This window comes from Pygocentrus nattereri, chromosome 10, assembly GCF_015220715.1.
Source record: "Pygocentrus nattereri isolate fPygNat1 chromosome 10, fPygNat1.pri, whole genome shotgun sequence".
In the NCBI taxonomy this organism is placed as follows: Eukaryota; Metazoa; Chordata; class Actinopteri; order Characiformes; family Serrasalmidae; genus Pygocentrus; species Pygocentrus nattereri.
Genome location: NC_051220.1, coordinates 7,846,496 through 7,862,744, shown reverse-complemented (window position 1 = coordinate 7,862,744; position 16,249 = coordinate 7,846,496). Strand labels below are relative to the sequence as shown.

General features: G+C 39.9%; 1 protein-coding gene across 1 annotated transcript; it reads right to left on the bottom strand.

Moving 5' to 3' along the window:
- Nucleotides 1-4,622: 4,622 nt before the first annotated feature.
- On the bottom strand, nucleotides 4,623-15,890 carry zmpste24 (zinc metallopeptidase, STE24 homolog). Its single transcript, XM_017704942.2, has 10 exons — nucleotides 15,476-15,890; nucleotides 14,002-14,148; nucleotides 13,650-13,736; nucleotides 12,657-12,773; nucleotides 12,352-12,504; nucleotides 11,059-11,200; nucleotides 10,538-10,722; nucleotides 9,733-9,837; nucleotides 9,226-9,369; nucleotides 4,623-8,345 (listed from the first exon to the last, which is right to left on the bottom strand). The coding sequence occupies exons 1-10, from the start codon at nucleotides 15,581-15,583 to the stop codon at nucleotides 8,121-8,123; spliced, it is 1,413 nt and encodes a 470-aa protein (XP_017560431.1). The 5' UTR covers nucleotides 15,584-15,890; the 3' UTR covers nucleotides 4,623-8,120.
- Nucleotides 15,891-16,249: the final 359 nt, after the last annotated feature.

The window sequence follows — 16,249 nt, the reverse complement described above, 5'->3', positions numbered from 1 at the left end:
TGTTAATTAGGCCTGTAGTTTAGGTTATATAGGTCTTTCTCTCCATTCAAAAAGACAGGAGTCTGCGGTTGTATGGCTGTAAATAACTGCCGGTTGGCGTTGCCAAGATGGCCGTTGGCCCGCACTGACTATCAGTAGTTCTGCACAATGAAAGGGTTAAGATGGAAACAGGCGCTCAGAGTGGTTTGAGGTAAAATGCTCCGTTCTAGAAAAACGTCCCGACTCTGAATTGTTCACACTGGTGGTCCAGATCGGAACAGGATGTCCGCCTCTAAAAACCCCCTCACATGAAGTTTTGACACGAAACGTTCACAAATACTTTGAAGGCTGAGAGTTCGTACAGACGCTGTTCGAGTCGGTTCACCACGAGTAGCCGGCCGTAGCGAGGGTGTTAATGAGTGAACCACACTGAACACAGCGCAAGTGATGGGGCTCAAAGGAGTCGATTCCAGACAAATCTCAAGTCCAAAACATCAGGTTTTTCTAGAACGGATCATTTTACATTAAACCACTCTAAGCGGCTCTGTTTCTATCTTAACCCATTCATTGTGCAGAACTGCTGATAATTCGATGGAATTAGAAAAGCGAGCCGACTCGTTTGTTAATGACAAACCACCAGCGCCAACCACATGACCGCCTCCGAGTCCACGGGTTCATCGGAGGAACTCCCGCCCTCGAACCTGAAAGCGTCTTTGTTGGATGGGAGTCGATTCCAGGAGTCGATTCCACAGCATTCGTTTGGCGTTCCAACAACCAAGGCAAAAATAAATCGTCCCGAATTACCAGCGTCAGTGCGGGACAACGGACATCTCGGCAACGCCAACCGGTGTTCTATCGATTTGTCCTACTTCGTCGAGACGTCCTACCGTAGCGTATATTTATAGATCGTATCTATCGATATGTGCTACCGTGTCGAAAAATAATACCGCGACTATTTTGTGATATTAGGGGTAGCACATATCGATAGGCTAAAAATAGTGTCAGTAAAATGCAAATTACTTTTGCGTTTACAGTAAATATACAGTAGTAATAGTGTAAAGTATTAAATTAATTAAAAGCAATAAACACTCACCAGTAATTACACACTTTCTAACCATGGTAGCAAGAATTGATGAGTCTTCCTACAAATTAGCTTAGATAGCGATGTACGCATGCGCAGTAAATCGAAGTAGGACAGCTCGATGAGTAGCGCAGTTCGACAGAACACCGGCAGTTATTTACAGCCATACAACCGCAGACTCCTGTCTTTTTGAATGGAGAGAGAGACCCATATAACCTAAACTACAGGCCTAATTAAAGTTCAAAATACATATTTAAAATCACGAATAAAATCTGACAAAGCTAGTAGAAATAGTTTTGTAGCGTTTGGCTCAAATATGACCCAGAAACGTGATTCTTTAGCTCGTTTGGCTACTGTGCTAATCTCCAAAAGAGCATTGGGGCTGGGCCCCTTTCAGGCTCACATACAGCATTTCTTTAAAATACCAGATTTGTTGATGAGAACCAGTCACAAAGCACTAAACTAAAACATGTTGGGTGAGTATTTTAAGGCTCAGCGTCTAAGGCCATTTCTGAGGTGGTTTCTCTGAGTTAGCACTGTGCACTACGTGGCGCTGACTGTCATTTCCATTTTTCATTTAATACCCAGCTTGCTCTCTGATTCCATTGCTTTGTTTACCTTTTTTGTGACAAAGATGAAATCAGTTCTTTGGCTGATTCACAGCCCAACGTTGCACTCTGCACACATCCATTCTGTGCAACGCAGTCGTCTTGATGTGCTTTACACTGGGAGATGAGCTGCTTCAGGTCTGAGCTTCTCCCTTGACGTGTTTGGTTTGTAGTGTGGGAACTGCGCTCTTCTGTCAGCTGACAGTCTTCAGTCTTTATTAGAATGGCTAGAATTAGTCTTGGCCTTCACTAAAACTGTTACCACAGCGCAATGGACGTCCCTCAAGGTCATCTCGACGTTGTCAGGGTGTGTACAATTACAGCTGGGTCAGTGCCCTGGTCACTTTCACGACCTCTGTTGTTTTTATTTCCCTGGATTCCACAACTGCCCTGATCTCCTCGATAATCATTTTGACTGCTGTCACTCTCACCGCATTAAGAATCTGATGGAATGGCCTCTAGGCACAATGTCTTTCACCACATGTGATTCTGCGTTTGCCCTAAATGCACTGTGGTTACTTTGGAAAACCACATCATTTTAGCCTCATAAAATTAATATATTGGCTATTTTAATTGTTATTTTGTAAATTCTCATTCTATAGCATGTTATCTACAATTAAAAACTACAACCATAGATGCAAAACCAACCTATATATATATATATATATATATATATACACACACACATCATACACACACACACATATATCTCGCTGTTGTGTGAAAATGGTAACTTTACAGGAGAAGGAAAAAACATACTCTACTTTTAATATAAGTCAATGGAACCAGACTTTTTTCCAAGTCATTTTTGGTCATTTGTTTTGGTCCATTTATCATGAACTTTACATACAATGTGAAGGACAACAGGTATTTTCAAATTATGCCAAAAACTGAAAAACGTCAATAATGGAGCTACAAGGTTTTCTTCTGACAACAGTGATATGTACCTAGCGCCAGTGTAGTCAATGCCATAACAACATTAGCAGCATGGATGTGTCACAGCCAAATATATATTTTTAATACATAATTAATTTTTAATATTTGAATGATTTGTTTCCATTTAATTAGGAAAATATTCAGAGATCTTTATCGGACTGCAGTGACAAAGCATAGTTTGCGAGTATAAGGCGAAAAAGGAACCAGTTTTCTATCTTTTTTTTCAGGCTATGTTTTCAACAGTTTTGAGCAGGCCCAAAAACTGCACCCAGTCTTGAATCTGTATACGAAAGGTGTCAGATGACAGATCAGTGCTCACTTGTGGTTTCACCTATATGGCCTGGGTTTAGGATAAGCTTTGTGGTTACATTTTGGAAGCATCTGTGCATCTACAGCTTAAATTCATTTTTAGCATAAGGAGAGCAAAAGAAAAAGCACCACAGCTGTGAATAGAGGAACAGGGAGCAGTCTGTGACTTCTGAATGTGATTTAAACCTGGCCCAGATCCGTCAAGGTGACATTTAACTGGAAACAAAAGTCTAACTTTTAAGGCTCTGAAACTCTAATCTAATTTGCACAATTTAGCATCTCCAGTTTACCTAAGTTCATGTCGTCTGTGGGAGGAAACTCAAGCAGACTTCACACAGAAAAGGGCCCTGGTCCCTCAGCCGGGGAATCCAACCCAGGCGTATATGATAATAACTGATTAGGCCCGATTATTGACTATAATCACTCTGTGTATTCATAACCCCAGCTGAAAGAAGCAGCATAGGGCAGCATGTATTTCAGGGAGGTTGTAGCAGGTCTGGTACTGGTTTAGCTGGTCACTCAGCATGGTCATGCTGGTTGACTGGCATACTCAACATCCAAAACAACATATCGCTGCTGTCGGAACAAAACCTTGTATCTCCATTTTTTTTTTCTATTTTTATTTTTTCGTTTTTCAGTTTTTGACATCATTTGAAAATGCATACTGTCCTTTATTGTGTGTAAATTTCAAGATGGATGGACCAAAAAGAAACGGCCCAAAATGACTTGGAAAAAATTCTGGTTCGTTTGACTTACATTAAAAGTAAAGTAGGGTTTATCCTTCTCCTGTAAAAGTTCTCAATTTGGAGATATAAGGTTTCGATCTGACAGCAGCGACATATTGGTTTTACCAGTTTTTACTGCCATCTATCCTCATTCCTCAATGCCAGTCACCTGCATGGTTGGTGCCACTTTCTTGTCTAGTGTATTTGTTTAGTCTGTGCAATATCTGCCTAGTATGCAGAACCAGCACCACCCCCCCCCCCCCCCAACATATTTCCCCCTCTGTACTTGTATTCATACTTGTATTTTTAATGTAGTATAAAAATGTAATTGTATTTTGAATGCTCTGTATTCTGAACACATGACAAACTAATCTTGAATCCTGAAAACTGTTTTGCTTCTCGTCTTGCTAACGCTCTCCTCGTGTAGAGAGGATGGAAACTTTACCACCCAGACCAAGTCAATGATTGAAATACTTTCAAACATGTTCCCTGGAAAATTCTCCAAAATCAGAGATGTGTGTCTGGAAGGGATTAAATTGATCAAACAACCTGTAATTTTCTCAGAGCAGGAGGGAGAAAAACTGACATGGCTGACCTAGATAGAAATAAGCTAACATGCTAGCACTTATAGATGAGGGTATTACCCCAGACCACCATGTACACTTAATCAAAATACAGCTAAAGAGTGTCAGAAACCGCATGATCAAGTCTATTAGAGGTTACTTAACAACTTGACATGGTTTGAGGCCAGTATGTGACGATTTAGGCCTGCAATTAGCACCATGCTAACATTCGGCTAGTAGCCTCTTTTCCTTGTAGCTAGCTCAAATGCAGAAGGTTCAAACAAGTTTCGATGCAACCCAGAAGTGCCGCTAGTAAGGTTTTAAAACTCTCTACCACATTTACAAAGAATCAAGACCACTTTTTACCTCAATATACTAAAAAAAAGTCAAATTCACAAGTCTGGACACAGACCACAGCACAGCCGTTGTGAAAGGTTTTATTCATGAGACGAAGCACATCCGTAAACATCATGAACACTGCAAATGTGGAAGTGCAAAGGGTGAATTTATAGGGGAATCAGGATGAAGGAAGCTAAACTCAAACACTGGGGCTAAACGGCTTCTGATAAAACCACGCACTGCATAGTATAGTCAGTTGTTAACTTGTCCTATTCAGTGCACTAAGTAGGGAGCAGAGAGGAATTTGAGGCCCAGCCTGGGTTGCCTGATCAGTCCAAGATGCCAGACCAACTAACGGCTCCTCTGATTGGATTTGCTGTTGCTTTTCTATAGCTGGTCAGTGCCTGAACTCTGGGTGGATTGAGAGGATTTTGGGGTTCCATATTTCAGCATGCAAACTTCTTTCATCCTAATAGTCCTTTTTGAAAATTTGAAAATAAACTTCACACACCCTGGTAGGAAAAAGGCTTCTTCAAATGCTAATGCTAGAAAAGTCACCAAAATCAGCATTTCTGCTTGAATGAACTCAAAATTGTAGAACTGCACAATAAATCATCTGGCAAAACTAATCATGATATTGGCCTTACTGATATCAAAGAAGGTAGTGGTATGCAAATGGCCCTTTAACCAATTACAATGTTTCTTACTGTGTGCTGTGAGAATCCAGACCAAACAAAGCTCCAAATGGCCATTAATGGGTGTTTCGATGAATAAAGGTACTTGTCTAATTTGATAAAAGTATATAATTTTGGTAAAAGCAATGCATTTTTAAAATGGATTTAATGTAAGTAGTCATTTAGCGTGGTTTGCTGCGAAAATGCACGGTCCTTGAGAAATTCTAGAATAGTGGTGACAGGAACCAGACGTCTGAAGAGTTTATTGCCTCTAAAAGCTGCATCACAGAAAGTTTTAACATGAAATGATTATAGATTACGCTGCCAGACATCTAATATTGCATTTTTTATTATTTATTCAAGGGGGGGTGGCATATGCAGGGCAGTGTGAGGCAAAACAGTCCTTAAAGATTTTCCACTATTTTATTGACAATATTGCATATAAACTCCTGTAGGTTCACTGTTCATTTTGGATAGTAAATAAAATGGCTATATTTGTGTTGTAGACATGGTGACCCCTGGTTCCCATCACCACCACTAAAGGTTCTCTACAATGAACCATTTCACATTGAAAACCCCACTGAATGAGTTTTGTATACATTTCAACCAATGAACTTCTGCCATCTCAATATTCAGCAATAGAATCAAATACTATGATTTTGTCTACATTGTGCAGCTCTAGTTCTAATCAACTGAGGATGATAGTACCAAAAAAAAAACTCCTTTCATTTTGGATGTCATGTGTTGGATTAGTATGATTAGCTTCATCACTCCTACCACACACACACACACACACTCTTAGCAACACTCCTCATGCTCACATACACACAGGCACTGAGAATGAAAAGAAACTAAACAATAAAACATTTTCAGAAAATTCCTATTTTTTCAACATTTCCTAAATTTGTGACTTATGCTTGTAAGTTGCTCTCAATTCACAAAAAAAAATACTATTTACAGAGATGGTCAGAATACATTTGGTTCCACAGTACAACAAAGTAAAATTAACGTTTGTTACTTCAGTGACAAAAGAAGTGAAATGGTCAGAACAATAACACGGCTGAACGTATGGACATGTAAAAGTCATATTTTGTGAAGAGACGCATCTGAATGTCATCAGAGGAGTCTCAGGAGAACCTCCCCAGCATCTCTGCCTGATGTAACTGCGCAATTCGTAATTCCACCCTCTAGTTTATGTTTCACCACCAGCATAAATTAATTTTGTTTATGGACAGGAGTTTTTCTACAAGCAGCAATATAAAGCACCTTCTCAAGGTCTTTCATCACTGACCGGTGCTCCTGGCCAAACCAAGACTGCACTTTTGGATGATTTGTAAATGAAAACGTGGAATGTTGACATCTACAGAAGAGGGGACATTTCTGAATTAAAAAATAAATCGAATCAGAATGAGACCAACATAACCGTCTGTACTTAATTTAGCCAAACAGGGTGCCTATAGCCTGTATGGTCAGCTTCCTCAAACGCTTATTCAGTTGATGCATTAGGCCAATTTGAGTCACGGGAACTGCCCTGCACTGTTTACAATGTTCTCTATCCCAGACCACCTGACCCTGCTTATGCTTGATAAATGATTCATTCATGCGCTGCCCACAAATGCATCCTGTTGCTGGACAAGCTTTACGAAACGTCCAATTCAAGGCTGATGAGACATTGTAGCGTGCAGCTCAGTTTGTGTCAAAATACCTATAATTATATTCATTTTGTATGTCAAGATAGAACGGGTATAGTTTTGGTTGTATATCAACAAAAAGCCAATATTGAGTGTGATTACGTGCACTAAATGATCCAATAACTGCAGAAAATCAGATTTTGGTGGTAATCCGATCAATGTGTTTACATTCACTTGAGTAATCAGATAATGGGGAAACTCCGGGTCTATATGAGTCAGGCAGTAATCAGAGTTCAGATTTTGCACCAGCCAATAAACTCACAGAAGAAGACACGACGTAAATGTAACGTAAACTCAAACTTCACATCGAGGCTTTTTTTCCCCTTCAAATAAAGTCACACCACTTTACCTGAAAATATGATCATCATCTAGAAGATGAGGAATATTTAAATCCTTCATTTTGTCAAGCATGCAGTTTCATCGTTGCTCCAAAGGTGTTTTGCTGCGTCTTGCAGCAACGCGGCTCACTTATTTCCGGTTCTGCAGTCTGTTTTACGCTCATGCCTAGACTGAGAAATCCGAAAGAAATCAGAGTGAGACTTGACACTGAGAAGCCTGATGACTGAGCTCAAATCCAAGCTCTCTATCAGATTTCCAGACCTTAATCCGATCTAAGAAATTAAGAGTGTTTACATGATCATTTGAATAATCAGATGACTGCGGAATTCCAATTATGATCGGATTATTGAGTGCATGTAAACACAATCAGTAGCACGGTTTTGTTTTTTCCAACATGTTTCGTTTTGATTAGCTACAAAATCATAGTCTTGGTAACATTATGTAGCAGAAACTCAGCAATAATACAGCAAATCTAAGTAAAGCGCGCCATTATTTGTATTTGTATTATTCTAAATTTTCTGTTAAGCTTGTGCAAACCAGCAATAATTGCTAAGATCACATTTGTGGAGGGAGCATGGACAGACATTCATTTGACCAGCTTGATCAGGTGTGTTACCTAAAACCGTGCAGCACACAGCATACAGAATACTGGACTTGAAAACCAGTGCGTTTGGCTTAATGCCATTTCAAGCAAACTTGACTAACCAAAATGGTTACAAAATATGGGAAGGACTCAAAAACAACGAAGTAAAAAAGTAAAAGCAAGAAAGAGATGCAGAGAGACTGAGAAATATTTTTTCCTTTTCTTTAAATGGCCAGAAGTGGCCGGCAGAGGCCTTTCTTGGGTGGTGAACGTGGCGTCCCCTTGTGGAACCGTCAGTCCTGCTTGGGGCCGGTCAGGGCCCTCAGGCGCTCCAGTAGCGGCGGGTGGGAATAGTGCCACATAGAGAAGAGCCAGTCGGCCACGGGGAAGCCCAGGTTGTCTTTGTTGAGCTTGATGAGCGCGGAGTACAGCTCTGCGGATCGACCCATGCCCCGAGCAAACGCGTCGGCCTGGAACTCAAACCGACGACTCAGTACAGTCAGGCAGAACGACAGTAACTGGAGGAGAGGGGGGGAGAAATTGGGAAAAGTAAAGATGAGGATAGGAGGGTAAACATGCTACCAATTCAGAATAAAAATGCAATCTGGTTGCAGATTAGTTGAAAAAAATCTCTACTATGCTCAGCTTTCAAATAATTAGTAGGACGCTAGGAAAGTGTAAATAAAAATAAGCCATTTTAGAGGTGTCCAGAATGATGAACAGAGCTGTAAAAAAAATGCCAAAATGATTGGGAAAACATTGAAAAAAAATAAGACGTAATAAAATAATTCCGATGAAAAAAGTGAATATCAATTATGTAGATAGATAAGTTAAAGAAATCATTTAAATAAGCCGATTTTAGTGCACCATGCATCACAGTATTCAACAGTTGATCATAGAATTCGTGAAATATCGAATAATCAAAAAATATATATTGTGGCAAAAAGTTTTCAGTATTTAAATATATCTGTATAACATCCCTGTTTGCCAAACCCTTATATCATCATTTTTGGTTTTTCTTTTTTGAAAACTTTTGAAAAGTGTTTTTCAGTTCAGTCCAAAATTAGAAAATTAATATTAGTTAACAATGTTTCTTCATTCTCCTGTAAAACTGTATTTTATTTATTTATTTATTTTTATACATACTTTAAATGCATGCACAGTAAAATACAATAGATAACATGCAAGTTCCAGCTGAGTGTTCCAAAAATGTATTAGAAATGTAAATTAGAAATTATGAGGAGGAAACTACTTTTATTCTAGTCTATATACAGTATATAGGATATATATCTACAATTTTCATTACCGTTTATCACCGACATGTATGAAGCCCATTAAGACATGCCGAGACCTGCTTGTAAAATAGCAGTTGTGTCAGGAGTGCACTGGTCGCTGTACCTCGTTGTAGGGTGAGAAGATGAACTGAAAGATGATCATCAGCCCAATGAGAGTTGGCTGGCTGTCATGGAAACCAAAAGCCAGGAACAGTTCTTTCCGACCAATCAGAGCAGCAAATAGAAAGAAGCAGAGGAAGGAGTTCATCTGTGTAAGAAAAAGGGAGAGTTTTCTTCAGGATAAAATCATTTATTCTGACTGACGATGATCAGCTGCCAACTGTCAGCTCTGTAAGTTCACAAAAAGATGAAGTTTCACAGCCACACAAAAATGAAAGTACAAGGATATTTACCTTTTCAGAACATCTAAAAGATCTAATAATAAACCACTAATGAACAGAAGTGTCAGCAGAAACACCAACATAGTCGAGTGTGCTTTACACACTGGTGACAGCGGAGAGGGAGGAAGAGTTTTTCTGTTCGAAGTAACTCTCAGATAAGTGTGCTTGCTCCCAGAATGTCCTTCCTGTGCAGCTTGTTTCAGTAGCTCAGAGACTGACAAGTAGCTCACCTGACTAATAACGATGTTCTTCACAGTGTGGCCCAGTTTCCAGTGTCCAAGCTCATGACCAAGAACAGCCAGGACCTCCAAGTTACTGCAGCCTTGCTTCTTATTCTAGAAAATTTAAAAACAGACTATCAAAGACTTTCTAAAAGTTTCCGTTCCCACTTACCACAATACAGGATTTGGTACAGTATTTGAAAATATTTTGTTAATGTCACTGATCACAGCTCAACTTAAATTAGATTAATTAATATTTACTAACACCATTAAATCAACATCCAGGTTTACATAAAGTCGACATGAATTGAAAGTCAATGTTTCTGGTTTTATCGTACTGCTCTGTGCAAAAACCATTGGAAAAAAATGAATACAAGAATGAATTTACATAGTAAAACAGGTCCATTTTGATTCCAGACTGACTTTAGCGGTGTAAAAATGAACGGATGTGTCTTGATGGTGCTGATGAAACCGCAATTTTGAAATATTAGAATCGCTTATAATACTATTTTGGCCAAAATGCAATTCTCAGGTGGTAAATAGTTCCTTTGTAGTACTTTTTTTTTTTTACATATTAGATTTTTAAGAATACTTTTCAAAGATGATCACATCGAACCAGTCAAGTTGGAGATTGGAGATTTCATGATGCACTGAATTGTTTACTAAAGAGTCATAATGAAGAAAAAAAAAATAATAATAATAACAAATAGATAAATCAATAGAGATTTAAACTGTTCATTTACACTGGTAAATGTTCCCGATGACACAATTCCCTCACTGTCCTTCTCACACACAGCAGTGGCACAGTACTGACCTTGGGTTTGAGCTTGCTCTCGTCACCTGATGCCTCATTCTCATCCTTCTGCTCTGTAGCGCTCTCTCCCTCACCACTCTTGTTCAGAGGAGAGTAATCCTCCAGTAGCGTGTCAAACAGCACGATGCGCTTGTTCTTAAAGAAGCCGTAGAAGTAGGCGTTACTGTGGGACGACCTTTTAGAGCCTGTGGGCAATAGAAGTCAAAATATGGCTGACAACAATAAATACAAACAGAGCCTTTGGAAAGCTTAACATAAATGTTTGAGCATAATTTTGATATGTAATCAATATAATTTCATATCTTCTATAAATAATCAAATTCATGTTGCTTTATAGTTAGAATGATGATATTTCGGTGCCAAACTGAATACATAGCTCTTCATAGTCCAGAAACAGTCGATGTATCTTTGTCTAACTCAACATCTCGTGCTGATATGCCAACTCTGCAAATGAGGGCTCAAAAGCAATATTGCTGTTTGAAATGATTATGTGATGAATACGGTTGGAGGTGTCCAGGTACCTTCAACCACGTAGATCTTGGTAAGGGGGAAGCTGATAGACTTGGCCATGCTCTCAATGTCCGTTTTCAGCTCTCCCTCCGGCAGTGGGGTGAATTTATCAAAGAGTGGGGCGATGTAGTCGGCATAGATGGTCACCAGGACCTTTGCAGTGGAGGGAGAAGATGGGAAGTAATAAGACGTGTTGTGTGGCACACAGATGTTCTAGATGATACTAGGCATTCCAAAATTCCCACATAGCAGCTTTCACTTAAAAACTGTGATGCAAAACAAGGGTACTTTCAAATTAACAGCAGTATATATGGCTTTATTAAAACGCAGCACTCACACAAGGATAATGGATAATACAGCTAACTGCAGTCTAGAGCTTCACAATATAGTGCAATACTGACCCCTGCGGTTCTTATAGAGGACTACAATATGGAAATACTGTGAGTGCTGCGGGTCTTCAAAATGACTGATTCACTAGTTTGGTTTAATACAATTAATAGGCAACGCATTATAAGACGGAATGCAATCACAATATGTAGCAACGCAATAAGAGCAATGCTAGTATTTTGTCCATATAGTGCAGTGCTAACACACACACACGACTCAACTCTACTGATTTATTTTTAGCATTATGCTGTAATATGTACAGCTGTCATGAATACTCGATTAAAATAGATTACTCACTTAAAACAACCATTTTTAACAACTTAAAACAACAAATTACAGTTTATGTTCTAGATAAATCTCTTAGCGACTCTTTTGCAATTTGAGCGATTCGGCTGGTATAATAAAGCTGGTTAAAAGACTGAAATTTCTCCACAAGTGGGGTACTTTTAGTACTCAATTTGCTTTTGTGAGCAACACTGAAAAAGAGGAAACCCACACCAGCAGGATATCATGAATGCATGCATGTTTGTAGTTGCATGCGCACAAAGTAAATGTAAATGTGTGCTGTTAAAAGTTGCATATGTACAGTGGTGCTTTACAGTTTGCGAACTGTTTAGAATTTTCTATATTTCTGCATAAATTTGACCTAAAAACCCAATTTTCACACAAGTCCTAAGAGTAATATTATATTTGACTTGGATATTTATGTATTGAGGAAAATGAGTCAAGATCAAGTTTCAGGTTAAATTTATGCAGAAATATAGAAATTCACAAATTTTCAAGCACTGCTCTATGAATTAAAAGGTTTTCCTTTAGGTAGATCTAAATTAAATAGCTTAGCAGACAACTAGCAGGCTCCGCCAGTGCTGGAGGATTCACTGTAAAATGGCCAAGATTACAAGAATTCAGGCGCTAACCAGAGAGACGATGAGAGTAAAGAGCCAGGCATAGATGAAGAAGTAATCGCCACCGATCTTGATGATGTAGAGGAGCAGGGAGGTCACAGGCAGCAGAATACACTGAGTCACCGCAAACTTCTTCAGGGCGTCCTTCAGGAAGAACCCTAATGTCTGAGGAGGAGAAACGAGAGAGAAAGCGGAGGGAGAAACAGAGCAAGAGCATGAAAGATGGAGAATTGAAATATTTGATGCTGTAGATTAAAAACCTTTTTGCGACTTTTTAAATAACATCAATATTATCAGTCTGAGGATGTTCTACTTACCTGCTGGTTGAAGCCGTGCTTCTCCTCAATGACGAACGTGTTGTATAGGCTCCACGGGAGGCCTGTGAGGGCACTGAACAGAGTCGCCAGCATCAAGAAGACTAATGACTGGGAAATCTGGAGCAAAAACAAAAAGCAACATGAAGAGGAGCCTGAGGACTCAGATGTGTACGTTCAAATCCAAAAGGAACCTCATAAAACAAGCCCAGTATTTAAATACAGTTGTGTGTAAAAGTTTGGGCACACCAGTCCAATCCCATGTTTTTTTTTTTGTTATTTCTGAGTGAAAATAAGCTCTTCTAAAAAACATTTCTGCACATATTATATGGGCTACATCATGTGTGTTTTGTTCTGCGTTGACCAGTAAGGTCATAGATAAGGCAGGTGTTCAGTGACAACTGTAATGGAGAAGGCATTAGTGGCTGTGGTCCAACAATCATCAGCCTTTTTTAACTCTTGTGTGGTGTTCAGGCCTGTGAGACTCAAATATAAATATATATAAATAAGAGAGAGAGAGAGAGAGAGAGAGAGAGAGAGAGAGAGAGAGAGAGAGAGAGAGAGAGAGGCTGCTGACTGGCTACAGCTGCTAAAGGAGAACCCTACGCTGACCACTTTAGATATTTTAAACATCTGGTATTTTTACATAAATTGTTTTTGCTGTATTGATTTTAAAAAATCCAATAATGTGGTGGGTCCACCAGACCACTGAGTAACAAACACAACACCACACAAGGGTTAAGCAAGCTTGTTTTTCTTAGCTGCACCATGCTCACTAGTTAAAATTAGTACTAAAATGTTCTGCCTGTAAATATAAAAGCTGATTAACAGTTATGATGCTGTTGTTGCTAAGAAACAGGAAGAGACACAGCCAGAAGTAGCATTCACAAAATCAAGTGTGAACCCCTAAGAATAACAGACCATGGAGTGTGCCTTGCTTTTTCCACGTTCAGAAACCTGCAGTATGAGACCCCCCTATAAGGAGTTCAGGCTCACCTCATACTCCGGTCCTAGGCCAAATCGAGCAGTCACAATCCCCGACATCTTCCAGAGGAATGGGATCCCTCCCAGGAGCAGAATCAGCTGATGGAGAAGAGAAACAGAAGACAGTAAACACATGAAAAAGAGGAGATGCTAGAGAAGAAACACTACACTGTGGAGTACAGAAAGGGGTTCCAGCTTAAGATCTCTCTGTCTTTATGTTTCCTACTTGTATTTTAACCTTATGAAGTACATGACTTTATGCTTCAACATAAGATTAAGGTTTCAACCAATTGGTGCAGGACAGACACCTTTGGTGTGTGGATTTAGTGGTCATTTTCCTTCAGAGCACTGTTCACTCACTCACCGTCCCCTCAGTCTCAGAGTAAAGTCCAGACCAGAAACCGAAGTTGCTTTTGTCTAACTGGTAGAGTCGTGACTTCTCAAAGGTTTCGGGATCCATGATCTTCCCCAGCTCTGTGGGCACATGCATGGTCGACCTGTATATCCTCCTCTGAGGCAGAAAAAGGACAAACATACATACACAGAATGTTTAAGCTAACACATGAGCCACAATTTTAACATACACCAATATATTTACCTAAAATACCAGGCAAAAATCAGGATTTTATTAAGTACAAGTTACTCATAAAATTCTTGCCAACAACAGAGGACATTTCTGAGCCATCAAATAATCTACCTGCATAAGGGTGGGGAACACCAAAGGAAAATAAGTGGAAAAAACAGGAGTTTAAAAACTGATTAAAAGCTACAGATAGAATGAGACTCCTAACAACCACCTGAAAGACCCGACAGACACCAAAACTGCCCCATCAGATAAACAGCACTTAAAGCTTTCATCTGTGAGAGAGAGGAGAAAATCCAGCTGCTTCAGATCTGAAAACACCCACAGGTGTTTCTGTCCATCCTTCCACTGTGAGAAGACCACTCAGCGCTGTGGGTCTGAAAGGACGCGTAGCTGTCAAGAAGAAGCTCACTGAGAAAAGGAAATAAACTATTTGCACTAAAACCGGACATCTGAGATGTGGAGCGAGGTTTTATGTCCGGACGAACTTACGTTTAACTGAGAATACTCGGATTGCTAAAACAGAAAACGCAACCAACTTCTAAGACTGAACTTTGGACGTGAGTCTGCAGAGAAGCTGAAAGTGAGTCTCCTGAAAGGAACGGAAGCTGCAACCGAGGCAAAGAGTGGACACAGTTTAGTCCGTTACGCAACTGTCTGCTGTAATAATCTGTACTTAGGGTCAGTTTGGACAGAAAACGGACTACATGATGAAAGGTGGTCTCTGGCTTTTCACAGAACTGAATGAAGAGTAACAAGCACCTTTCAACATTCGCCAAATATATCGCCGCTGTCAGAACAAAACCTTGTATGTCCATTTGCGTCGTTTTTGACATCATTCGGAAAAGACTACTGCCTTTTACAATGGGTGTAAATTTCACGATAAACAGGCCAAAAGAAATGGTTCCAAAAAGACGTCTGGTTCCATTGACTTGCATTAAAAGTGAAGTATGTTCTTTTCTTTCTCCATTTAAAGTTAATATTTTGGAGATTTTGATCCGACAGCAGCGACAATTCACAAATATAGCTGAAAACTGACCCACATTTTGGGAAAAAAAATGTATGTAAATGCATTTTATCTGCGTGTAGGATTTTTTAACCAGTGTAATATTTTTAAAGGAGAATAGAGAGGACCTTGTCTTGCTGAGGAATGAAGCTAAGCTAAACTCAATGATGTTGAATAATGAGTCAAATTTGGCGAAAGGAGGGCCTAAACGGGGAAACCTCGACCAACAAGCAGCTAACAGACAGTTACCTGTCTAAAGGCGAGGTAGGCCTCCCATAGATATACCGTCCAGGAGAACACCAGGACGGCGTAAAAGATCTTCTCCTCGGCGGGGAGCTCGGCTATTTCTCCCAGCATGGTCGCCTCGGCTTCACCCAGCCTGCCGTTAGCGGGGCTCCGTCAACACAGCAGCAGTTAGCTCGCTCGGCTAGCTAAGAGCCTATCATTCATCCAAACTGCAGCTGGTAGCTCCACACAGCGAGCGCGGATCCTTAAGAAACTATACGACTGAGGTGTTATGAAGGTTTGTGATTTTTTCTCATCAGAACCGACGTTAAAATGAGCTCAGAGACGCCGCTGACAACGTTAAGTCATGATCCAACAACGGTACTTCCCTCCCTGCTCATGTGGAAGCGAGGGCAGGCTGAACCGACACGGGCTCAAACTGAGGCTCAACAACTTTCGGTCCTACTGCGCGATTTCTCCCCTCAGCTAGAGAGGACGGCTAACGCCACTGGAAAAATATATAGTATATATATATATATATAATAATGAGAAAGTTTTCCATAGTTAGTCATTATTATGAGTTAAGTCATATAATTATAATATACCTACAGTATCTCACAAAAGTGAGCACACCCCTCACATTTCTGCAAACATTTTATTCTATCTTTTCATGGGACGACATTGTAGAAATAAAACTTGGGTGTAACTTAAAGTAGTCAGTGTACGGCTTGTATAGCAGTATAGATTTACTGTGGGTCCACCTCACACTGTGCACAATTGTGTCCCTCCCTGGTGTCA

Excerpts from the sequence above, each read along its gene's own strand:
- zmpste24 (XM_017704942.2), bottom strand. The coding sequence starts at position 15,583 with ATGCTGGGAGAAATAGCCGAGCTCCCCGCCGAGGAGAAGATCTTTTAC. Across the intron at positions 12,505-12,656 it reads AGCACGGCTTCAACCAGCAG|ACATTAGGGTTCTTCCTGAA; the intron begins GTAAGTAGAACA and ends TCTCCTCCTCAG. Across the intron at positions 10,723-11,058 it reads CAAGATCTACGTGGTTGAAG|GCTCTAAAAGGTCGTCCCAC; the intron begins GTACCTGGACAC and ends TATTGCCCACAG.